The sequence below is a fragment of the Pelodiscus sinensis genome, chromosome 1 (assembly GCF_049634645.1).
Source record: "Pelodiscus sinensis isolate JC-2024 chromosome 1, ASM4963464v1, whole genome shotgun sequence".
In the NCBI taxonomy this organism is placed as follows: Eukaryota; Metazoa; Chordata; order Testudines; family Trionychidae; genus Pelodiscus; species Pelodiscus sinensis.
In genome coordinates, this window is record NC_134711.1 from 235197795 (window position 1) to 235223514 (window position 25720).

Sequence of the window (25720 nt, forward strand, 5' to 3'; positions counted from 1 at the left end):
AAATACTGGCACAATCCTGACTTGGGGATAGGATCACCATGTTGGTAAATGAATGTGAAAATGTGTGTGGGGAGAAACATAATTGTAAGATAACTTAATGTAAAATTGCTATCTTAGTGTATCTTATTAGGAAAAAATAAATGAACTTTAAAAAAGACTGGTGTTCCCGTTATTTGTCTAGCATATGCTACTAGACAGCAAATGGCTGACAACTAGTAGCTGAGACAGGTTAAAAATGCTGAATGTGTGGTGTTAGGGGTAGGAGAACTGCTTCAGAGAGTCTCTGGTTTAATTTACACACCAGCCACCCTAATCTGGAACTAATACTTTCACAAAGTTGGACTCTTCTTGCAAATAGCATCCAATTTCTTATGTCCACGGAAGATTTAAATATATGTGCCTTTTGTCCAATTCCTCCCTGCCCCTCCCCCCAGTCTGTTTTCCTTGGATAAAAATATACAGTCACTGTGAACTCATCCTGATAAGAGAAGGAAGGTTAGGGAATAAAATGGAAGGATCTGTCTCACACCCTGACCGAGGTAACTATGCTAATATAACTTTGAAGTGTTGACCAAGTTTAAGGTTTGTTGTGCTTAATCTTAAACAGAAAGATGCTTGCGCACAGATGTTTCTCTAAATGAAAAGATGCTAAAGCAAAGCTAATCCGTTATGTGCATAATGGACTAAAATAAATATAACTCTCCATTGCTTTGTAGCTTGTATACTCATTCACATCCTTGTACAGGAAGGAGTGTAAAAATGCTGCTCTTAGGTGGAGATTTGATATACTAATGTTTATTTTTATGAATCTTGTTTTCTAATGCCTTGTTCATTGTAAAGTGCAAGATAAGAATAAAGTCCTCTTTCACCCCCACAAAACCAACAAATTAGCCATTTCATTGTCATATTCCCTTAGCTTTTGCATTTTCTAAATGCCAGCAACTTGCATATCTAAAGGTATCATTTTGACTTTCCATATCTAATATCCCAAACATAATAGTTTAGTTACTTTGAAGGTCCCCCATTATGGTGGTGTTGGTCTGTTTGATAATAGTATAATCTAGACATTACAATCTAAAGCAGTTAACAGTACTATTTATAGCATTTGGAGTATGTCAAATTATTAATGAAATGTCTAATAAGAAAATGTACTAATATGAAAAACTTGCAATTTAAGGTTCCAAAATGCATTGAAACTTTCCAATGTGTCTTTAAATGGTACAGGTTGGATCTTTCTTGTCTGAAACCCTCGGGACCTGACCTTTCCCAGCTGAGGGAATTTGCTGGACAAAGGGCGTCCCCAGACACCAGCCTCTCTGCCGCTGCCAACTCCTTCAGCTCCGCTGGGCTGTCTGCACGCCAGCCCCTGTTTTGCTGCCAGCTGGCCAGGCAGCTTCAGCCCCTCTGCAGCATGGCACACTGCTCAGTCGGGCTGCCTCAGCCCTGCTGCCTGGTAGTATGTGGCCCTGGCTGCATTGATTCTGCTGGGTTTCCGTGGCCCCAGCCCGCGTCCCATCCTGGGCTGCAGCCCCAGCCCTGCTGCTGGGTGGAAGACAGGCCCAATCACACTGCCACCACTGCCCAGGCTGCTGCAGCCCTGTTGCCTCCAAGGCTGACACAGCCTGGCCAGGCTTCCCCTCTTGGGCTGCTGTGGTCCCAGCCCCGCTGCTGGGTGGCAGACAGCCCCAATCACACTCTGCCCAGGCTGCTGTAGCCCTAAGGCTAGCAGACTCATGGGGCTGCACCAGGCTCCCAGTTTCTGGCCCTATTGCCCCGGGACTCTCTCATCCAGGAACATCCATGGTCATACTGGACCACAGATGTTGCCGGATGAGAGAATCCCGGATTTGGGAGGTACAGCCTGTAATAGCTTCTGAGTAGAGTATAGGATTTTTTTTACCTTAACTTTTAAGTGTTGTGGAATGAAGTTGGCATACCTGAAGACTGTTTCTTTATCATTATGGTTATGTGCTATTGTTGCAGTAAATAGGGGTACAAGATTATGACTAGTAAGAACCTAGAATTTCCATTCCATGGCAAATTTTGAAGTTTGAATAGCTCGTCAGAACAAAAACATGAAATTTCAAAATTTCCCACAGAATTGAGGCAGTCCAAAATTTTCTCTTTGATTTTTTTTTTTCCAGAATAAAATTAGAACATAAGAACATAAGAATGGCCATATTGGGTCAGATTAAAGGTCCATCCATCCCAGTACCCTGTCTGCCGACAGTGTCCAATGCCAGGTGTCCCAGAGGGAGTGAATTGAACAGGTAATGATCAAGCGATCTCTCTCCTGCCATCCATCTCCACCCTCTGACAAACAGAGGCCGGGGACACCATTCCTTACCCATACTGGCTAATAGCCATTTATGGACTTAACCTCCATGAATTTATCTATTTCTCTTTTAAACCCTGTTATAGTCCTAGCCTTCACAACCTCCTCAGGCAAGGAGTTCCACAGATTGACTATGTGCTGTGTGAAGAAGAACTTCCTTTTATTTGTTTTAAACCTGCTGCCCATTAGTTTCATTTGGTGGCCCCTAGTTCTTATATTATGGGAAAAAGTAAATAACTTTTCCTTATTCACTTTCTCCACACCACTCCTGATTTTATAGACCTCTATCATATCCCCCCTTAGTCTCCTCTTTTCCATGCTGAAAAGTCCCAGTCTCTTTAATCTCTCCTCATATGAGACCCATTCCAAACCCCTAATCATTTTCGTTGCCCTTCTCTGAACCTTTTCTAATGCCAGTATCTCTCTTTTTGAGATGAGGAGACCACATCTGTACACAGTATTCCAGATGTGGGCATACCATGGATTTATATAAGGGCAATAAGATATTCTCCGTCTTATTCTTTATCCCTTTTTTAATGATTCCTAACATCCTGTTTGCTTTTTTGACTGCCGCTGCACACCGCATGGACGTTTTCAGAGAACTATCCACGATGACTCGAAGATCTCTTTCCTGATTAGTTGTACCTAAATTAGCCCCATCATATTATATGCATACATGGAGTTATTTTTTCCAATGTGCACTACTTTACATTTATCCCCATTAAATTTCATTTGCCATTTTGTTGCCCAGTCACTTAGTTTGGTGAGATCTTTTTGAAGTTCTTCACAGTCTTCTTTGGTCTTAACTACCTTGAGCGGTTTAGTATTGTCTGCAAACTTGCCACTTCATTGTTTACCCCTTTCTCCAGATCATTTATGAATATGTTGAATAGGATTGGTCCTAGGACTGACCCTGGGGGAACACCACTAGTTACCAATCTCCATTCTGAAAATTTACCATTTATTCATACCCTTTTTTTCTGTCTTTTAACCAGTTCTCAGTCCATGAAAGGGTCTCCCCTCTTATCTCATGATAACTTAATTTACATAAGAGCCTTTGGTGAGGGACCTTGTCAAAGGCTTTCTGGAAATCTAAGTACACTATATCTACTGGATCCCCCTTGTCCACATGTTTGTTGACCCCTTCAAAGAACTCTAATAGATTAGGGTATCAAGAAATTTTGTGTCTGCATCTCGTCCTGAGAAGACATGTACCCAGTCAATATGGGGATAGTTGAAATCCCCCACTATTATTGAGTTCTTTATTTTGATAGCCTCTCTAATCTCCCTTAGCATTTCATAGTCACTATTACTGTCCTGGTCAGGTGGTCGATAATAGATCCCTACTGTTATATTCTTATTAGAGCAGGGAATTACTATCCATAGCGATTCTATGGAACATGTTGATTCAGTTAAGATTTTTACTTCATTTGATTCTAAATTTTCTATCACATATAGTGCCACTCCCCCACCCGCACGACCTGTTCTGTCCTTCTGATATATCCCGGAATGATTGTGTCCCATTGATTGTCCTCACTCCACCAGGTTTCTGTGATGCCTATTATATCAGTATCCTCTTTAACACGAGCCATTCCAGTTCACCCATCTTATTTTTAGACTTCTAGCATTTGTGTACAAGCACATTAAAACTTGTTTGTCAGATTCTTTTTTATGTGAATGTTTTTTGTCTGATCTGGCCCATACTTTATCCTCTTCCATCCTCTCCTCCTGACTAAATCCTAGAGAATCTCTATCGTAGACGCTCCTCTAAGAGACATCTCTGTCCGATCCACGTGCTCCTCTGCACCCATCGGCTTTCCCCCATCTCTTAGTTTAAAAACTGCTCTGCGATCTTTTTAATGTTAAGTGCCAGCAGTTTGGATCCACTATGGTTTAGGTGGAGCCCATCCTTTCTGTATAGGCTCCCCCTTCCCAAAAGTTTCCTCAATTCCTTATAAAGGTAGAGCTCTCCTCCCTACACTGTCGTCTCATCCACGCATTGAGTCTCTGAAGCTCTGTCTGCCTGCTTGGCCCTGCGCATGGAACTGGAAGCATTTCTGAGAATACCACCATAGAGGTCCTTGATTTAAGTCTTTTTCCTAGCAGCCTAAATTTGGCCTCCAAGACGTCTCTGCTACCCTTACCTATGTACTTGGTACCTACATGTACCCCAACCACCAGCTCCTCCCCAGCACTACACATAAGTGTATCTAAATTGACGAATTTCCTGGTGTTTCAGCTGCTTAAGCGGCAAACTACCAAGAAACTAGGAGCCTGGCAGACCAAACTCAAAAGCAGGGAGTTGCCAAGCTCCTGGAACCCCTGAGAACACTGCCTTTGCAGAGAGCAAACTGGCAGTGGGAAACCTGTCTGGTTTCTATTGGAAGATGTGACAAAACCAACACATTCACGGAAAATGTTTTCTTTGACCAATCACCATTTTCCAATGAAAAAGATTAAATTGGAAATTTTCTGATCAGTTTTACTTGAGCTAACAATCCCTTGATTAAAAAACAAAACAAAAACACTTTGAGGTCAATCCTACATTGGAACTCCCCGTCTAGTTTGGCCTGACAGAATCTTGGGGCACATCTACACACTGCAGGGTTAAAGCTGAAATAAACTATACAACTTGAGCTACATCAATTGCATAGCTTAAGTCAAAATAGCTTATTTTGGTTTTTGGCACTGTCTACACAGCAGGAAGTCTGAGAGAGAGCACTCTGCCCCTGACTTCCCTTGCTCTTCATAAAATGAGGGTTACAGGAGTCAGAGTAAGAAGTCCTCAAGCTTGACATTTTGTCGAAATAACTGCTTATAGTTTAGATGTGGACTATGTTATTTTGGAATGTCAGATATTCCAAAATAATGCTGCTGTGTAGACATAGCCTTGGTGACCTTAAGGCATCCTACAAGGTTCATGTATTCTGTTGGGAGGTTTAGGAATGTGGGATGGTTGAGAGAGGTGATTATTCTATTATGGGTGTGGTACACAAGTGCTCTGCTGGGAGAAATGGGAGTAGTTTTAGAAAGATTTGTATGTACCAAATTTATATACTTTTTATAGTTTGTCTTAATGTCTTTTATAGTTTGTCTAAATGCCTATTCAGCTTTGAATAGGCATTTAAATACATGCCCTGTATTTTCAAAATATGACTGGTGCAATAAACTTTCACATTAGAATCAAGAAATCAACTATTATATATAAATATGGAGCACATGCTTAGATAACAAAAAGATGTTCATCTAACATCTTTGACTAAAAGTCACTTAAACCAATGTTAAATGTACTTGTTTCATTGTTATTTCAGATTTTTGCTATTGCAACTGGAAACAATATAAATTTACACATCCAGTTACTGATCTAGTCACAGAGTTGCTATTTCTGCTGGTAAATGCTGGATTTTTGTTTTAATATACCAATTCTTCAGAAGTGGAGATTAATGTACTAAACTGAATTTCTTATAGTCTTACCATGCTTTTCCTTTTTTGCTTTCCATGAAGACTAAAATGCAATGCATCAGGCATGTCTCCGGCTCAGTCAGAAACTTGGCATTGAACCAAAGAGGAAGTCAAACTGATCAGTAACGTAAGTCTGTCAATATACTGAATGTAATCATGTCCTATTTTTCAACTACAGTGGAAGATAAACCTTTGTTCTCTATAAATGGTTCTGTGAAAACTAAATTCAACAGAAACAGTGGTTGAACTGAACAGATACACTTGTTTCTACAAATGAGTTATGAAACTTTATCAATACAGAGTGAAAATAATACAAGGAAGAGTTCACCCCATATGCTAACTGCTGGTTCATTAGAAGTTTTAGTAGGCATTTTTAGATGGATATTCTGTGTGAAGGGAAAAAATTATCTTTGCTGAAACCTTTAAAAGGCTGTGCAGAATGACCAAAAGAAAAATGTACCTAATGTTGCTATACTAGTTCTGCCTCCTACCTTCTGTTTAACTTTGACAGAGTACAAAATTAGCAATTAATTCTTTTTATCTTAATATAATCTATGCAATTATAGTCCTATAATCCATGTGATATAATCTGCAAGTAAGCATTTAACTGCTATGCTTACAGCCATTCAAAATCAAGAATGAAGTATTAATACAAATAGCATCTGCTGTTGCATATTGCTCCGAGAAGAAGCAAAAGTTAAATGCTAGTCTAAGAATGCTCCCTGGATGTTGCCAGATTTAAACACCAGGGCTGTGTCTACACTGGCAAGTTATTCCGGAAAATCAGCCGCTTTTCCGGAAAAACTTGCCAGCTGTCTACACTGGCCGCTTAAATTTCTGGAAAAGCACTGACGATCTAATGTAAAATCATCAGTACTTTTCCGGAAAAACTATGCTGCTCCTGTTCGGGCAAAAGTCTTTTTCTGGAAAACTGTTCCAGAAAAGGACCAGTGTAGACAGCACAGTAGTGTTTTCTGCAAAAAAGCCCCGATCGCGAAAATGACGATCGGGGCTTTTTTGCGGAAAAGCATGTCTAGATTGGCCACGGATGCTTTTCTGGAAAAAGTGCTTTTCCGGAAAAGCATCCTGCCAATCTAGACGCACTTTTCCGAAAATGCTTTTAACGGAAAACTTTTCTGTTAAAAGCATTTCCGGAAAATCATGCCAGTGTAGATGTAGCCCAGCAGTCTCTCAAGGGCAGCATCTTCCAATGGTCAGAACCTTTAACTAAGAAAGCCCTTTTGTGCACACAGAGATTTTTAGTCTAATAACTGAAGAAAGAGTTTCACAGTGGCAGTTAAGACAGTGAAGAATATAAGGGAATGTGTGATTGTCAGGTATCTGTATCCCAACTTATTCAGGGCTTTTGTAACAGAGCCAGGAGCCATAGATTTAGCCTGCACTCTATAATTCCACCTGTCCCATAATTAGCTGTCTCCCAAATACAGGGATAGAGCTAATTAGTAGAACCCTGCAAATCTGCAGATATCTGCTTAATATCCACCTGTACCTGCATCCGTGGCTGTCAATGCCGATACTCATGACTCATTTTTGAAGATACAGGATGCAGATACAAATTCTGTATCTAGAAGACTGCAAACAGGGCCATCCTGAGTGGGGCACTGGGTCAAGGGCAGTCCTACCCCCAATGCCCAGGTGTGGGCCCTGAAGCAACACTCCTCTCCCCCACTGCAGGCCCTGTTCCTGGCACACCTCCATTCCACCCTCCCTCTCCTGCTCTAGGATGGGCTCAGGTACTCTGCTTCCCATTGCTATGGTGAAGCAGAGCACAGCGGACTGCTGGGTCACTTGGGCTCCCACTAACGTGATAAGTATGTAGAGGGAGCCGACATCTGCTGCTTCCCTGCACCAGGCCTTCAGAACAGATTAAGGTTTAGTTATTGACGAGGCCAGAAGACTAAATCATGGCATCAACTCTAATCTGTATGGGGAAGGCTGATGGAGTCTACTAGGGAGGAGGAAACTGAGGTAGAGAGTACCTGTTGTGCCCTGCGCAGCCAGCAGGGGGCACTATCGGGGCAGACTTGCATCTGACATAAGGAGTTGAATCATGAGACTCCCCCTTTCTTCCAATCAAGGAGGGATTAGGGGAAAGCTTTCTTTGACAGGATCATCCACCTTCCCAGGCTGGCATACCTCTCCTAACAAAAGGGAAAAGAATGGAAGACATTTAACACCTGCAGGTGGTGCATCAAAGGTAGGCACTGGCAATCCTCTGGCAGGTTTTGGAGGACTAAAAAGGAGCAGTGTAGGAAATGCCTCACCACTGGCAGGAATAAATAACCTGTGTGCGTTAGGTGTGGAAAGATGGGACACAGAAGGATGGTCTGACTCTTGAAGAGGAAAAAAGGCAAGTCCCCCACAGGGGTAAAAGTTTTTAATGCGAGAAGACAGGACATTAAAACCTATGAAGAACCTGAACTTTGGGTAGAAAGACATAGCAAGGGAGCACTTAAGGACCTGGGAGTGCAGAGTGGGAGTTAAAAATGTGAAAGCTGAGAATCAAGACGTGACTGAAGTAGATGGAGCTGAGGGGGCAAGTTGAATTCCTGAAGTAGGCTGTGGAAGAAGCAGGAAACTCCCAAGAGGCCACCTGGGTGTTAGTGTTCTGTCTCAGAGCCAGAGAGATTAAAAGGGAGCATAGAGACTCAGAGAGCAGTACCTCAGGAGTCAGGGCTGTATTTCAGAGTCATAGAGACTTATAAGGAGGACCATAAGGAGGGCCAGCAGGGAGTCCAAGTAACACAAAAGCAGTATTGATTTGTTTGGATTTTTGTTAACACAGAAGGCGGTAGGGTGTGGTTTTCTGTTTTTGTGTGTGTTTTGTTTTGTTTTTTATTGACTTGGCCATACAGCTAAGCTATTATACTGTGTGGGGGAGGCTGAGAATCCGCAGAGGAGAAGGAAATTGAGGCAGAGAGCTCCAGCAGTGCCACACTCTGCCAGCAGAGGGTGCTTTGAGGGTAGACATGCCCTACAATTACTTTATTGATTGCCCCCATCAAGTTGAATTTATCTTGGAAATAAATAAGAAACCAAAACAAAGACATTAACTAAAGGTGTTGAATGCTCACAGCAATTCATTTCAGTCAGAAGGCAGATAACTGTATTTTTACCAGTTTGGTTGTACAGCTGTACCTACAGTAGGGATGTAAAATCACATTTAAAATGTTAACCAGTTAAATGTTACATTTAACAGGTTAACAAGTATCTTGGGGATAGGGGGCGACCCCCTCGCCCGCAGTACAGTCGGCCCAACCAGGCCAGGCCAGGCCACCAGTTATCTAGTTACCTTGGTAAGGCTGATGATTACCAGGTAACCAGTTAATCCTTTGCCTCCCCAAACTATCCCACCACCAACTGCAATTACAGTTTTACTTCACAGGTGTCAACACTTCGGGTCACCTATGCATGGTCAAAGCAAGTGACTAATCTACACAATAACCTTGCTACCATTGGCACTTCAGCAATAGTAGGGGATTTTCAGAGAAAGGTCTGTGTATACAAGGCCAGAAGCATAGGCCAAACTACAGTGTGTTTCACAACTTAATTAGAATGTATATTGTACAGTAGCAGATTGGTTGAGGTTCTATGATATGGCATACTACCAGTGAACAGAAAAAAGAGAACAGATTACATCAGCAAACTGGCATGTCCCTCCCCCTGGAGGAGGGGGCAGGCATTGAAACCCATCAACTTCCAGATTTTCATACAGCACCATTTGCAAAAGCTGCTTTTTTTTTAGCTGAATTTGTACACCTGCTGTACACGATCATCTCTGTGATGACTAATGCCTTCATGATTTTAGCAGTAGCTTACTAGTGCATTGTGTTTGATATGGGGCTATACTAAAGCCATTTGAAAACTGCATATAATGCAGAATATATCTGCCAGTTTATTAAGGGGTGTTTCCTTTAGAAAGCATTTGATAATCAGTGCACACCAATGATCACAGCTATGGGATGATTTCCAGGGGAAGTTTAAAAGATTTTGAAGATTTTTAGGGGGAAGAGAGGAGGAATTAAGTGATTATGTAAATAGTGCATACACCTAAGGGGGCGGAATTAAAGTTGCAGACTACCTTAATTCTTCTATTTACCATTTTTGTATGCTTGACTTTGCAACCTTGATAGTCTTTTTAACATGTGGCTTTTGTATGTATAAATATATAGAGCATCATTCTTAACACAGATTTCTGGGACATGTTGTAATCCAAGTCAGTTAGTACTTGTTCTCAGGTATTTGTTCCCTGGCAAACTGGAAAATGATCAGTTTTCCAAACTCAGTCATAGAAACGGTAGATTTCTGGTCTTTGGTTACTTCCTATGCCGTGAGTGTGATAGTTTGCTTTGGCCATTTTTTGTATTGATTATTGGCTACACATTCCTACTTTAGCTTCCTGTCACTGAATCAGATTTTAATCAATAACAGAATTTTCTCTGATCTCATGGTCACCACCTTTCCTTCTTTGAAGGATTAAGTCTTGTGGGAAAACTATAGCCACAGCTTGTTCTTTATTCATTCAGAATACTTTCCAACATGCAGTGCAAGAAAAGCCCAACCTTCTCTTTAAAAAGCCATTGTGCTAGAAAGAAAGAAAGAAAGAAAGAAAGAAAGAAAGAAAGACTTTGGGTTTTTGTTGCTGAATTCCGGATCATGATACTGTGTCAATATAAGGCCATATACCCGGCCCCTGTTTTCTCTGCATCTTGCTGCCCTAGTTTTTCTGCTTTGTTTTACTCATATTGTTGGCTATTTTGATGACAGTGGAGTCTCATCCATAAATAAAGAAATCTTGTTTAAATTGAGTAAGTTAGGCACTCGCAATACCTTCTTCTATGAGAGCACTAATAAATAGTACAGATGGATTTGAAAATAATGCTGCTAAAATAGAATCCGGTAGAATAGAAAGTGTTGAGATAAGCACCTAACAAACAATCAAGTGTTGAGTCATTCTTACCTGCGGGAAAGAGAGAATAGATCTGCCAGTATAAGTTATTAGTTTTATAGCTGCATAATATATTCAGTGTGGAACACACAGCTGAAAAAGAATTAGAATGAAACTTTGTTTTGATGGCAATTACAGTTCTGAGAAAATAGTCCTGTTTGGTTCTGGGCATTGTCTGTCTACTTCATTTGAGTTCTCTTGGCTTTCTTAATGAAACCATTCCCTCTGATTATGTTCTCTAGACACATAAAACCTCTGGTCTGGTCATTTTTGAATGGACTTGGACCAAGGACAGCCTTTGTCCTGAACATCTCACTGTCTACTGGAAAAACATGAGTCAAGAAAATAAACTGCAACCAGTGGTCCTTTACTCAACTTCAACTCTGCTCTTAAATTCAGTGAGAACATTTATTAACTGAATAGTAGAGTAGTGCGGCTTTTAAAAACAGACCTCAAGAGATGATTTCAGCGGAAACTATCTCCGCTGCCAAGTAAGTAGGGAACATGATGGCTTTCTCCCAGCTGCTCCAGTCTCATTCTCTTTTCTACCTCTTCCCCCGCGCCCCCGCTCATTTAAAAGTTTGAATAAGGAGGAGGAGTTGAAGCACACACCAAAAGGCTAAGGTAGCTGGCTGCTCCCACTGTCATTGACACAGTGACAAAACTCCCCTTGAGTTCAGGGCGGGCAGTTCAGACCAGTGCCGGTCGAACCTGTCTTCAAACGCAGAAGGCTCCCCCGGGAGGGGGGGGGGGGGGCACTGAGCCTGGCCGGGGGGCACTGGCGAGAGGAAGGGGGCGGCAAAAGTTGCTCTGCCCCAGCCCCCGAGAGGCCAGCCAACGCCAGGGGAGAGCCCCGGGAGAAGCCCCATCTCTGGCCTTCGCACAGTGCCTAGCCCAATGGGCCGCTGTGCCAGCGCAGGTCGCCAGCGCCCCCAAAGCCCTGGGGCAGCCCCGCAGCGTGCGCGCTCCGCCTGTGGCGCTCACTGCACCCCCGGGGCAGCGGCAGCCCCTAGAAGGCGGGAAAGCGCCCGGGCCGCTGCCATCCCGGCGGGGCGGGGCAAGTGCATCCCCCCCCGCTCCGGCCCTCCCTGGCGGCGGAGCTGCAGCGCTGCAGGCGGCGGGCCGGGGAGCGCCATTGCTGCCCGCCCCAGCCCCGCTCCGCCTTCCTGCTCCTCCCGCGGCCGCTGCGGCTCCTCCTCGCTGCGGCGCGGAACTGGCCCGGGGCAGGGCGCGAAGTTGCCTGGCGGGAGGCGGCTGCCGGGATGTTGGGGGTCGCGGCGGGAATGACCAACAGGTAAGAGCCCGGCAGCGGCGCCCGGCCCCATTCATCCCTCCCGGGCCGGCAGCGCTGCCGCTCCCCTGCTCACAGGGCGGCGCTGGGTCCCTGGGCCCTGCCCTCTCGGGGGCGGCGTGTGCGGGCCGGGCGCTGAGCGGGAGCCAGCCCCGCCGCTTCCCTGCTGCCTCCCGGGGGGCGGCGGGGATCCCCGGGGGCTGCAGTATCCGGCCCCCCGTGACCCCAAGCTCCGGGGATGCTTCGTTGCTCGCCGCCGGCGGAGGCGCGGCCAGGCGGGGTGGATGTGCGCTGGGAGGAGAGCAGCGATTCCCCCACTGGGTCATGCGGCAGGGCCGGGGCCGCGCACCCGGGGGCGGCCCGGAGCAGGGCAGGAGGCGGGACTGCTCGTCCCCTGCTGTGTAGCAGAGCCAGCGGGTCACCGCACCCCGGTGGCTGCTCCTCGAGGCTCAGGAGTGGGAGTCACAAAGCGCGGGCAGTGAAACACAGTTCCGCTGGGCCCGGGGGAGAAGAGTTTAGGCGGGGAGCGGTGAGTCAGATGCAGCACGTGTGACCCGATCGGGGTGTTGCTCCTGCGGCTCGCAACGCCTGTGGGCTCTAACAGCCAGAGCCAGACAGGGATTGGCTTTTGTGTCAGCCAAGGGCTCCCCGCTTTCTCATTCATGCTTCCACGGTGACCCGGCGCTCCCCAGGGGCAGCAGGGAATTCCTTCCAGCTTGTGCGTGCAGAGTTGTCTAGGCATTCTTGTGGTGGGGGAGTGGGTGTGGTATCCAGCCTGCCTCTGCCCCAACTATACACCACTGACTTCTCCACTGCAGCTCCCCTGTCTTCCCCAGGGATGCTTTACCAGCATGGAAGTACTGGCATATTATACTGGCAAGCAAAGCATGCCTGGATGAAGCAATATCAGCAAAAGTGTGCTTTGTATCCATATATGAAACTAGAGATGCCACCCTCCTCCCCACAAATGGCAAAAGCACTGTGTCTGCCTTAGGGATGTGAACAACTAGTTGACTAGCTGATAAGCAAATGCTTATTGGCAATGGGTTTTTTTGTAAGGAAAAAAAAGGTGCTCCGGGGAAAAGTTACTGATCTCTGACTGGAGGTGCTGGTACAGTGTACTGGGCAGTACCATCCCAAAAAAACCCACTGCTTATCAGATAGTCGACATGCTAGTCAACTAGTCATTTCCTCCCTCCCTCTTACTACCTCTATCAGAAAGAGGCAGCAAGAGTGGGGGGGGAGGTAAGGGGGTGCTGCGTGGAGGCTGGGGTCAGCAGGGTCCATGCTTCACTGCCTCTTTGAAACGCCACGTGGAGTATGGTATTGACATCTGGTATTGGCTACTGTCGGCAGACAGCATACTGGGCTAGATGGAGCATTGGTCTGACCCAGTATGGTTGTTCTTATGAGCCTGATGCATGGAACACTGCACTGAAACGAGCCCTGAAAAAGCTGAGGGTGTGGACCTTGAGATCTGAAGGCACTGTGTATCAGTACTGGCTCCCAGCCTCACACTCCCGAACAGCATGACTTCTGCAAAATTCATCATGCCAGGGCCTTGCCTAGCTTCTACTGGAAACCACCATCAGGCTAGTTTAGATTAGTGGTGCTAGGAAAATTTAGACTATAAGGGACTATAGGGTGGTTGGCAGGGTGGGGAAAGGTGAGTAAATGCACCAAGGTAGATTTTCCCCAAGCTAGGGGTGTTAAATGGTTAATCTGTAAGCACCAGGCTTACCCAGTGGCGGCTGACAGCCACTGTAGGTCCCAGGGCAAAGTGTGTGTGGGAAGCCCAGATCTCCACCCCTGGAAGTGGTAGGGTAAAAGGGAAGGAGCTGGTGGCAGCCAGCCCTCAGAGCCACTTGGACTGCTGCATACCCTCTCTCTTGCCTCTTCAGAACCATGCAGAGTTGCGCTCCAGCAGCGATTCAAAGGAACCTGGAGCTCCAACCACCGCTGCGGCTATCGTGACAGTGGCGGCTGCAGCCCTGGGCCCCTTTGAACCTCCGGGCTTTGGGGCAGCTGCATCCTTTGTCCTCTCTCTCCCCCAGCTGGTGAGCCTGGGCTTACTGGTTGACCAACTCTTGACCGTGAACCCCAGCGACAGACAGCCACTCCAGGCCAGAACAGCCCCAGCCTCGGAGAGGCCAGTGGGCTTCACAGCAGGACCTCCCATCCATGGCGGGATCCCCATGGTTGCAGCATGGTCAGGCAGCAGGTTGGGTGGCAGGAGCTGAGTCAAAACCGTTAATCAGTTAAGTGCTCTCGTTAAACTGGTTAACTGTTTCAACATCTCTACTACAAGCCCTGTCTCCTCCAAATTACTAATGACTAAACCCAGCAGGACATGTCTAGCTGGCTTGAAAGGACAGAATAAAGACAAAAAAGGTAGCATTTGGTGCTTTTGTACTCCCTGACCCAAATACACCAGATTCTTGCCCACTCTGCTCATCTGGAGGAAAGACTGCATGTTTCATTTTATTTACAATTAAAGCTCTCAGTAAGGGGATTTTGGTGGTTATTTTTAAGGCATTCTGTTTTTACTCAAGTTCTTTCATGTATTTAGATTCTAACCCAGTCTAAACAGTTGATGTAAGCAGAATAACATTTTATGTAGTAAACATTTGAGTCATTCCAAAGTGGTTTCTATCCTTGGTATACATCTTCGCTATTGTGTTGTGAACTACCTGTGACTCCTGACACATGAGAGAATACAGTTAATTCTTACCAAAATAAAAGTTAAACTATTAAGCGTGTGAAAGGAAAGCATTGAAGAGCTATTTATCATTTGAACCCTGCAGATGTAAAGTGTGGCATTTTAATTATTTAAATTCCATATGGTGAGTGGGGTGTTTACACTGAGGTGAACTTAGAGACTACTCCACAAAAAAAAGTGCGCTTTGTCATTTTAATTCTTTCTTCCTTTGCTCAAGCATTTTAATCTTTAAATAGACTTTTGTCTTTCTTCATGCAACTTCTTTGTACTGTTATAGTGGGGTCCTAAAACAGTTAAATTTAAAAGCACAGATATTCCTTCCTTTGAAATAAAGAATTCAATTTTATGCTGAAGCTTGACAGACTGGTCAGTTGACCACCTGTTATTTTGATCACAGTCAGGCATTGTTAAATATTCCAGCAAGAATGCTCTGAGTTAGGTGATGGCCATCTTTTTTTATTGCATTATAGCGTGTGTTTGCTTTCTGTTTTCAGGTAAAAATAACTCAGTTACGTAACTTGGTCTTTATAATTATTTACAAATATCTATCTAAGCCTTTTGGAGCCCACTGATTTGTTACTCTTTTTTATTAGTGTTGCCACTGTTCTAATAAATTAGTACTTTAAAATAGATGACCGTTTTTGACATTTCATTTGATAATTTTTGACCACTTAGTTGACCAGATATTTTTGGACTGGTCAAATGCTCAACCCTACTTTATGACTTAATTCACACCAGAAACAGGAGCATCCCAACTACACCTATAAAATGATGGGGACTGATTTAGCTATAACCATTCAAGAGAGTGATCTTGGAGTCATTGTGGATAGTTTTCTGAAAACTAGGGATGTAAAGGACTAGTCAACTATCCAAAAAGCAAATGCTTATTGGATAGTCAACAGGATAGTCGACTAGTTTCTCCCCCCCCACCCCACCCCACTGCCTCTATCAGGTAGAGGCAGCAAGAGGGGGAAAAGAGGAGGTACTTAAAAGTGGCAGTACCACATGGAGCCCGGAGTCAGCTACTCCGTGCGGTGCTGCTGCTTTCAATGTCATGGGGCGCCCGGCTCATTTCAAAGGGGCAGCACTGAGTGCAGCCTGGGATCAGCTGGGGACTCCCAAAGCTCCCGCATGGAGCCTTGCATTCCAACTTTGAAATGCAAGAGCCACCGCGGGGGCTCTTGTGTGTTTCAAAGGCAGACTACGGATGTGCTTATCAACTAGCAAATTAATCCTGTATTTTTTATTTTCTTCCGCCCCCAATCCCACTACTTGGTCCTCAGCTATCTATTGCTATTCTTTGTCTCTAAGAAAACAAAGAGGTAATTTGGCTGAACTGTTTGACTTCACTAGTGGTAACTTTTATTTATAACTAGGAGATTTACCCTGCTTTGCTCGGGTCCTTAACTCAAATAAGTTTTGTTTTTCTTCATTTAAATCATTGTTGTGTGGTGGGGCTGGAGATGAGGCTGCCCCAGGGAGAGAGGTAAATTCCAGCCCTCTTACTGCAGTTGTTTGGGTCCAGGTGAGAAGTGTCTGTCCATGGCCGCTGCAGTGCACACTGCTGTGTCCTGCTAGTGTGCCTGAGCTCTGAGGTGGAGGGACTTCCTGTCCAGGTGGTAGAACAATTAAGTCCTTGGCATCTCTTTTGCTGTGATAGCCACTAAATGCTGCTCTGACACGTTCATCAGGAGATAAATTGAGACAATTAACTAGTTTGCCAAATACCCAGAGAGCAGTAATGAATTTTGAGGCAAACGCAGCTTGGTGTCCGTACTTGCAGAAACTTGCTGAAATGAAATAGACAAAATGCTCCTGTTGAAATCCGTGTAATTCTTGGCAGCTCATAAGCCATCAGGAAGGAAGTTTCTGCAGTGCAAAACAAAGCATGTCCAGCTGGGGATATATGGGTGTCTGGCACAGCCCAAGAAGTGTGGATGGTGTTGGACAAAAAGGTGGAGTAGCCAGCGGATGTGCTGATTTTAGTACACCCCCATGGCAGCTTCTGCTAGCAGGGTTCCTGGCAGGGCAGTGACTGCAACTCTAGCAGTTCTTCACTGGTAGAAACTGCAGGCTTGCTGCTCCTCAGGGTGAATCCTTCCTGTGGCTGAAGGAGAGAGTCTGAATCTGGTACTTAGATTATGTCTACGCTGGGGATATAAAATCCTGCTTAATTGGCTAACTGATTAAACATATTGTTTAACTGGTTAACTGATTAAAGGAGGGTGAGTGAGGGACTACTCACCCCCCAGTGGGCTGGAACATCTCTCCCCACCTTTCCCGCTACAGCCCAGGGCTGCCCCACCCCGCTGCAATACACCCGTGACTTACCAGCCCACATGACCTCCGCCCCCAACCTCCCTTGGCTCTACTAGAACAATTGACTGTCCCATGCTGCCATGCCCCCCTCCGGCTGCACTATCAACTTCCTGCCCCATGTGGCTGCCAGTGGTACCTCTGCCACGCACCTGCACAGCGACTTACCCTGCATCTCTTCCCTTCCTTCATGCTCCATGTACAGTTGCCTAGAGTCCTCACAAACATCAGGACTTGAGAACAATTTCTTGCTTCCTGGCACTCTGGTTGTCACCTGATTGACCCTAACCTCTTCGTCTGCTTCCACCTCTTCATCGATAACTTCTGTCTACTGGACAGGTGTTTCTGACGCTGTGTATTCAGATGTATCTACCTTCTCCTTGGATGTGGACGTGGGATCCTCACCCATGATTGCGTCCAGTTCTTATAAAAACAGCAAGTTGTGGGTGCAGCACCAAATTGGTGGTTTGTCTCCTTTGCTTTCTGGGACCACTGCTGGAGTTCCTTTATCTTGGCTCTGCATTGCAAGGTGTCTCACTCATACTTCTTCCCACATAGGGCTTGAGAAATGTATCTGTACTAGGGATGTTAAAAAGTGTTTAATATGGTAACCATGTAGCCGCTACAAATCTTAGTGATTACATGTGCTGCTGGCTCTGCAGAGTAGCTTTTTACCGCAGACCTCCCAGTGATGCTTCCCTGGGAATGGGGCTGCCAGCCCCTACCGGCCTGGCTCCTGGGGAGGAAGTGTTGCTGCCCTGCCGCAGCGAAGCTGCCTTCCTGGGAGCCGGTTGAGTTTAACCAGTACCATTAACTGATAAGCATCAACTTGTTGATTAAACTCTAACATCCCTAGTGTGTACAGGTCTCGGTTCCTATGAGTCACTGGCAGTTGTGTTTGCACTGATTCTGTTTGGACACAGACTGGCTAACCTTGTGAGGAGGGCTTTAAACTAGGTTCGACGGGGACAGGTGAGCAAAGCCCACAGGTAAGTGCTGAATGTGTGGGACTGGGAGATGGGTTGGAAATGGGGGGGACTACGGCCTATAATGGCAAGGAGAAAGGAGGGTCAGAGCACAACAGGGAGGCAAGATCAAATCAGTATCTTAGATGCCTATAAACAAATGCGAGAAGTATGGGTAATAAGCAGGAAGAACTGGAATTGCTAACCAATAAATACAACTATGATATCATTGGTATTACAGAAACCTGGTGGGATGGGACGCATGATTGGAATGTTGGTATGGAAGGGTACGGCTTGCTCAGGAAGGACAGACAGGGAAAAAAGGGAGGAGGGGTTGCCTTGTATATTAAAAATGTATATACTTGGACTGAAGTGGAGATGAACGTAGGAGATAGCTGTGTAGAGAGTCTCTGGGATAAGCTAAAAGGGGTAAAAAATTAAGGGTGATGTCATGCTAGGAGTCTACTACAGGCCACCTAGCCAGGTAGAAGAGGTAGATGAGGCCTTTTTTAAACAATTAACAAAACTATCCAAAGCCCAAGATTTGGTGGTGATGGGGGACTTCAACTATCCAGACATATGTTGGGAAACTAACACAGCGGGGCACAGGCTATTCAATAAGTTTCTGGACTGCATTGGAGACAACTTTCTGTTTCAGAAGGTTGAAAAAGCTACCAGAGGAGAAGCTGTTCTGGATTTGGTTTTAACAAATAGGGAGGAACTAGTTGAGAACTTGAAAGTGGAAGACAGTATAGGGGACAGTGATCATGAAATAATAGAGTTCATGATCTTAAGGAAAGGTAGAAGGGAGACCAGCACAATTGAGGTAATGGATTTCAGGAAGGCAGATTTTGATAAGCTCAGAGAACTTGTAGGTAAGGTCCCATGGGAAGCAAGACTGAAGGGAAAAACAACTGAGGAGAGTTGGAAGTATTTCAAAGGGACGTTGTTAAGGGCCCAAAATCAAACAATTCCGCTGTGTAGGAAAGATAGAAAATATGGCAAAAGACCAGCTTGGCTTAACAAGGAGATCTTGCATGATCTCAAAATAAAAAAGGAGTCTCATAAAAAATGGAAACTAGGACAAATAACAAAGGATGAATATAGGCAAGCAACACGGGAATGCAGGGGCAAGATTAGAAAGGCAAAGGCACAAAATGAGATCAAACTAGCTACAGGCATAAAGGGAAACCAGAAGACCTTTTATAAATACATTAAAAGCAAGAGGAAGACCAAGGACAGGGTAGGCCCACTGGTTAGTGAGGAGGGAGAAGCAGTAACAGGAAACTTGGAAATGGCGGAGATGCTCAATGACTTCTTTGTTTTGGTCTTCACCGAGAAGTCTGGAGGTGTGCCTAACATAGTGAATACAAGCAGAGAGAGGGTAAGTTTAGAAGATAGGATACACAAAGAACAAGTTAAAAATCACTTAGGAAAGTTAGATGTCAGCAAGTCACCAGGTCCTGATGAAATGCATCCCAGGATACTCAAGGAGCTGATAGAGGAGGTATCTGAGCCTTTAGCTATGATCTTTGAAAAATCATGGCAGACAGGGGAGATTCCAGAAGATTGGAAAAGGGCAAATATTGTGCCCATCTATAAAAAGGGGAATAGAACAACCCAGGAAACTACAGACCGGTCAGTTTAACGTCTATCCCAGGGAAGATAATGGAGCAGGTAATTAAGGAAATCATATGCAAACACTTGGAAGGTAATAAAGTGATAGGGAATAGCCAGCATGGGTTTGTGAAGAACAAGTCATGCCAAACTAATCTGATAGCTTTCTTTGATAGGATAATGAGCCTTGTGGATAAGGAAGAAGTGGTGGATGTCATATACCTAGACTTTAGTAAGGCATTTGATACGGTCTCGCATGATATTCTTATTGATAAACTAGGCAAATATAACTTAGATAGGGCCACGATAAGGTGGGTGCATAATTGGCTGGATAACCGTAGTCAGAGAGTTGTTGTTAACGGTGCTAAATCCTGCTGGAAAGGGATAACAAGTGGAGTTCCGCAAGGGTCTGTTTTGGGACCTGTACTGTTCAATATCTTCATTAATGATGTAGATATTGGGATAGAGAGTACGCTTATTAAGTTTGCAGATGATACCAAACTGGGTGGGGTTGCGACTTCTTTGGAGGATAGGGACATAATTCAAAATGACCTTAGCAAGTTAGAGAAATGGTCAGAGGTAAACAGGATGAAGTTTAATAAAGAGAAATGCAAAGTGCTCCACTTAGGAAGGAACAATCAGTTCCATACATACAAGATGGGAAGCGACTGTCTAGGAAGGAGCATGGCGGAAAGGGATCTAGGGGTCATAGTGGACCACAAGTTGAATATGAGTCAACAGTGTGATGCTGTTGCAAAAAAAGCAAATATGATTCTAGGTTGTATCAACAGGTGTGTTGTAAGCAAAACTCGTGAAGTCATTCTGCCGCTCTACTCTGCACTAGTTAGGCCTCAGCTGGAGTACTGTGTCCAGTTCTGGGCGCCACATTTCAAGAAAGATGTGGAGAAATTGGAAAGGGTACAGAGAAGAGCGACAAGAATGATTAAAGGTTTAGAGAACATGACCTATGAAGCCAGGCTTCATGAACTGGGCTTGTTTAGTTTGGAAAAAAGAAGATTAAGGGGGGACATGATAGCGGTTTTCAAATATCTAAAAGGGTGTCACAAGGAGGAAGGAGAAAATTTGTTCCTCTTGGTTTCTGAGGACAGGACAAGGAGTAATGGGCTTAAAGTGCAGCAGGGGAGGTTTAGATTGGACATTAGGAAAAAATTCCTAACTGTAAGGGTGGTCAAATATTGGAATAAATTGCCAAGGGAGGTGGTGGAATCTCCCTCTCTGGAGATATTTAAGAACAGGTTAGATAGACATCTGTCAGGGATGGTGTAGACGGAGCTTGGTCCCGCCTTGAGGGCGGGGGGCTGGACTCGATGACCTCTCGAGGTCCCTTCCAGTCCTATTATTCTATGATTCTTTACCCTACACACTGATAACACTGACAACACACCAAAAGCACTCTGTTGCTCCAAGCAGAAGAGTGCTTTGAGCGATAGCCACCCCTGTGAAGATGCCGGGAAGACCACCACGGAGTGAGCCAGACACTAGGAAATGCGGTTTTAATGTTCCTGGGGTTTGCAGGAGGGAGGGACGCATCTGTTTACCTGTTTACATGGCTGTGGAGCAGCAGAGTTCAAATGCTGGCCACAGTGGTTAATTGGGCTTTGTGGGGAACCTGTTGGAGGTCAATAAACTTGAAAAAAAAACCCTACTATAGAATACACACTACATGATTGTCAACAATAAAAGTCTCATGTGGAGGTGGAAATTTTTTGTCACTAAAATTGGGCATTTGTTGTGACTTTTGTCACGTCACAATGTGGACTCTCCCTGGGTTTTGTCATCAACAAGTATTTTTGGAGACAAAACTAGGGATATGAACGGGTTAGGGATGTTAAATTTCGATTAATCAGCTAATTGAGTCGATGATGGAATTTCCATCGCCAGCTGGATTAGCTGGTAATGGGGCGCTCACTATCTCACTGCCTCTCTCCCTTTGAAATGTACAAAGGTCTTGGCATCTCCTGTTCATTTCAAAGGGAGAGACCCAGTGGTTCCTACTGCCTGTCTCTCTTTGAAATGCACAAGAGCTGCTGGCAGCTCTTGTATATTTCAAAGGGAGAGACTCAGCATTCCCCTGCCTCTTGCCCATTGAAATTTACAAGAGCTGTGAGCTGCTCCTGTACATTTCAAAGGGAGAGGAGTAGCAGTAGGACCTGCATGAGCAGGACTATTTCAATCCTTGCTTCTGCCTCCCTGCATTCCCAGCACTGGGTCATGCCCCCTTCCTCTGCTGCCTCTCTTTGATAGCTTCTAGTCTAGTTCCTACTTACTAGTCGAGTTCATGCTTATTGGGTAGTCGACTAGTCACTTACACCTCTAGAACGGGTAACCGTACCAGGTAATGCTTAATGGGTGCCCAGGAGCAGCCTCCTGCTTGTGGCCTGCCTCGGGTGGAAGGCTGCCCCAGAACTGGGGCTGGGGGTCGGCAACAGCTCCAGTGCTGGGGCTGGCAGCAGGAGTCCCCCTCCCGGGATCCCACTTAGCTGGTTAACTGGTTAAACATTAGGTTAATCTAATGTTCAATCGGTTAACTGATTGGTCAGGATTTTTCATCCTTAGACAAAATTTGCAAATGTAGACAAGGCCTTAATCACTGGTAACATATTTTGAATATGAATTAGTTGCCTAAAAATGACTGATCACGTGAACTGAGCAATCCCGTGTTTGTGGCTTTCTTATCTTAAAAGTAGACTATTGAAAAGAAACAGCCCTTATCTGCTATTTCTGTAGCGTTTTGAGAGGATGTCTTTCTGGCATTAATAACTGTGTGAGGATTATGAAGCAGCTATGTATTAATCTACAAATATATAGTAATGGTATGAATATTGTAAGTGACCTGGTCAGTAAGGAAAAGTTGTTAACTGTGGAGAGTTGCCAGAATTTCCTATATGAAAGTATTTGATCTAACTTGATAGGGGACAGTGAGAAGGAAAAAAGGGAATTGACACAGTGGCTTCCCAGAGGAAAAAAAGGCATACACTTGAAAGACAGTGGAGCTGTTAGCTTCAAAGATCCTGTGTTTTGCCAAAGTGGGGAGTTGCTGGATCAAAGAGCTATACACAGTTAAAAGTATATTGATTCCTGGGGAAAGTGTATGTGTGGAGTGGCAATTTCAGGTAAGTTGCCTAAAGCGTGTCAGTGAACTCTTGACAGGGGGACAGTGAGACACTCTAATACTGTAACAATATCACAACAATATGGTGTGATGATTTTCATTCTAGGCTAATGGTGGCCTTTTCTTGCTTGTGGTGGTAGCTAATCAAAGTAGTGGTTTTTGTTGGTTTTTTTTTTTAGATATTTTTGTATTATAATCTGGGTCTAAAGAACCTTGAATTTTTATGTCTGTTCTTCAGATGGAGAGCTAAGGCATGTGTTGGGGGAAAGAGGTAGGTAACTGATTTACACTACCTTTGGACATTGGTGTTCTGCTTATGTAAAAGAAGAAAATAGTCATGTGCTGTTATTGGCAGAGTAGGAGTTTCTGCTGGGAATATTGCAGTAAATTGTAAGATAGCATTTCTACAAATGCTTACTGGAAATATGATTTTTCAGTCAATTTACTTTAAGAGCTTATAGTGTCCAGTTCAAAAAGGTTTTTCTCATAATGATATTTACAGGAAACATACAAGTAAAATGTTGAGTAAAGAAAATGGATATACAGTACTTGCGAACATTTTAGTAAGTTTGCAAAATCAACCTAGAGCTTTTGCTTTTTTTTTTAACTCCAATTCTGTATGTTAGAGTGGATAATTAAGCTGCAGAATTCTGGGCTCTTATAGCATTAAAGATTGTGTGGCATGCAGTGGTTAAGGTCTCTGTAAATCAGAAGCTGTATATAGTCCTGAAATGAAATCATATTATAACCCACAGATTCTTTTTTCTCAGAACTGGCTCTATATGCTTACTGCAGGTAATCATTTAAGGACACACAATATACTCCACATAAAGTTGTTTTTTTTCAAGTTGCAGTAAAATATTTATGTCAAAGCACTTAAGATAAGCCTTTTAGCATTTTCTGTTGTGGTTTTACGCTGTGGGCATCATTTTGAAAATTCTGATTGCTCTGTGTTTTTGTTCTGTTTCGCATTTTAATTTTAAGATTCCCTACCACTGTAATGTAGCTTGTATTATTCTTTGTTCATACCAGGATATGTTAAATGTTGTTAATATTGTCAAAGTTGAAAACAGGGCTTTTCAGTGGCAGAAATGGTTCCTCGTTAGGGCCTTTCCACCATGACAAGTTCTGATAGAAGTCCAAATCAAAAAAAGACTCTAACCTGTTATGTTTTGTTAAGAGCAGTAGTACATCACATAAAAAAAAAATCTAAAGATTGACGAATCAGACAACTGACACCGTATATAAGATAAAGTATAAAACAATCTTGAAATTAAGCAGAAACTTTTACTATGGGAGAAATTATTATCATTTTTGCTTATGGAGTTTTTTGTTCTTTTCTCTGAAGCTCTTTCAATTAACATGTACAGATTATTTGATGTACCATTGATCTCTTCTGGTGTAGTATTTCTCATGTTCCTAGACTTCATAATGCGGGAAGGTAAACTAACTTCCCTTTGTGTTAGAAGTTTCTGCTGTATTAAAATCAGATATTTTTGCTGTTTGGCAAGAACACTGAAAACTAGGAGATATAGAGCGTTGCTTTATTTCCAGTGTTGCCAACACCCAAACAATTATGAGTTTGGTTTAAAAGTAATGGGATTATTTAAAAAAATACATTTTTGATTATTTTTATTTGCCTCCTTGTTTTGGAAACTTTACTGAGTACTTGCTTCAAGCTTTCATGTCTTTTTCCACATCCACATATGCTAGTAATCCCCCTTTTTAACTGAAAGCTGAGATTCTCATGTATTCCATTGATTCCAGCAGATGGAAAGAAAAACATCAAATATTGTCAGACTTGTGGTAAAACCACAAGAGTTGGCAATGCTTAACCCTTAATGGATGTATTTGGCTCTCACTGTGTGTGCATTACTCACCTTGCCATTAATGTGTTTTCTGTATATAGTCAGAAAAATAATCCTTCAGTTCAGCTCCACTGCTAGCCAAAGGTTTGAAACATCTTGAAAATACAGTGCAATTTTTAATTGGATGTAAAGACTCTCCATGAAGAGATTTTCCAGCTGGTTTTATTTAACTCTGAAGCCTGTTACATACCACAGTTAATTCATTTTTTTCATCAGCTGGAGAATACTGGCAGACAAATGATAATAGCCTATGCAATGAGAAAATGTTTTTAACCATACTGGGTTAGACGAAAGGTCCATCTAGCCCAGTATCCCGTCTTCCGACAGTGGCCAGTGCCAACTGGGCTAGAGGGAGAAAACAGAACAGGTAATCCTCAAGCGATCTCTCTCCTGTCATCCATTTGCAGCCCCTGTCAAACAGAGGCTAGGGACACCATTCCTGCCCTTTGAGACAAAATGACCATCCTTTCTGTAGACTTAGAACAGAAATTTGTTGTGTCATTTAACATATGTTTAGATGGTGTGTGATTCAGCATTATAGAGGTGACGGATAACATCTCCAGTAATTAGGGCTGTGTTCTAAAATGGGCTTAAATTGTGGCATAAGTTCATTTTGTTTCTGGGAAAGCTTCACACAGGTTTGGTTTTATGTTCTTTCAATTTTTGGTTTAGAATGTTTGGTTTCTCTTTAGTTTTAATAGGAAGCCTTAAAGTGCTGGCTGAAATTTGTCTATGGAAGTCCTGCTTTTCATTGTTGACTAATGATTCTTTCAAGTAAACATTGATTATAAAATTAAACAAAACAAACAAAAAACTAGGTAGAGAGGTGGGTCCTAACTAATTAGATCTGGTACAGTGGGCAGCTTCTGTTTTATTTAAATGTCAAATTTAGAGTAATTTTTTTTTTCACATTATAACTTGAAAGTTTTTAAGCACTGTGTGCACAAGCCTGAATGATGGGTAGACTTTCTCCTTTTCTCCCCACACACTCCTTCCCCAATTCCAGGAGTTCCATAGACTGCTTTCTAGAGTAGAGGAAAATGCC

At 43.8% G+C, this 25720-nt stretch overlaps 1 protein-coding gene across 4 annotated transcripts in view; it reads left to right on the plus strand.

The window, feature by feature from the left end:
* The first annotated feature begins 11385 nt into the window (after positions 1 to 11385).
* The window catches only part of LIMS1 (LIM zinc finger domain containing 1), a 149485-nt gene continuing 135150 nt past the window's right edge, over positions 11386 to 25720 (plus strand). The window contains exons 1-2 of one of the 4 annotated variants that reach the window (XM_075917914.1): positions 11386 to 12060; positions 13959 to 23077. In XM_075917914.1, the coding sequence (XP_075774029.1) occupies positions 19726 to 20961 (1236 nt within the window). In that variant the 5' untranslated portion in view covers positions 11386 to 12060; positions 13959 to 19725 and the 3' untranslated portion in view covers positions 20962 to 23077. Of the gene's footprint in view, positions 12061 to 12412; positions 12587 to 13958; positions 23078 to 25720 lie in introns of those variants that run through there. The other 3 variants (XM_075917915.1, XM_014569273.3, XM_075917970.1) reach the window with 3 other exon arrangements.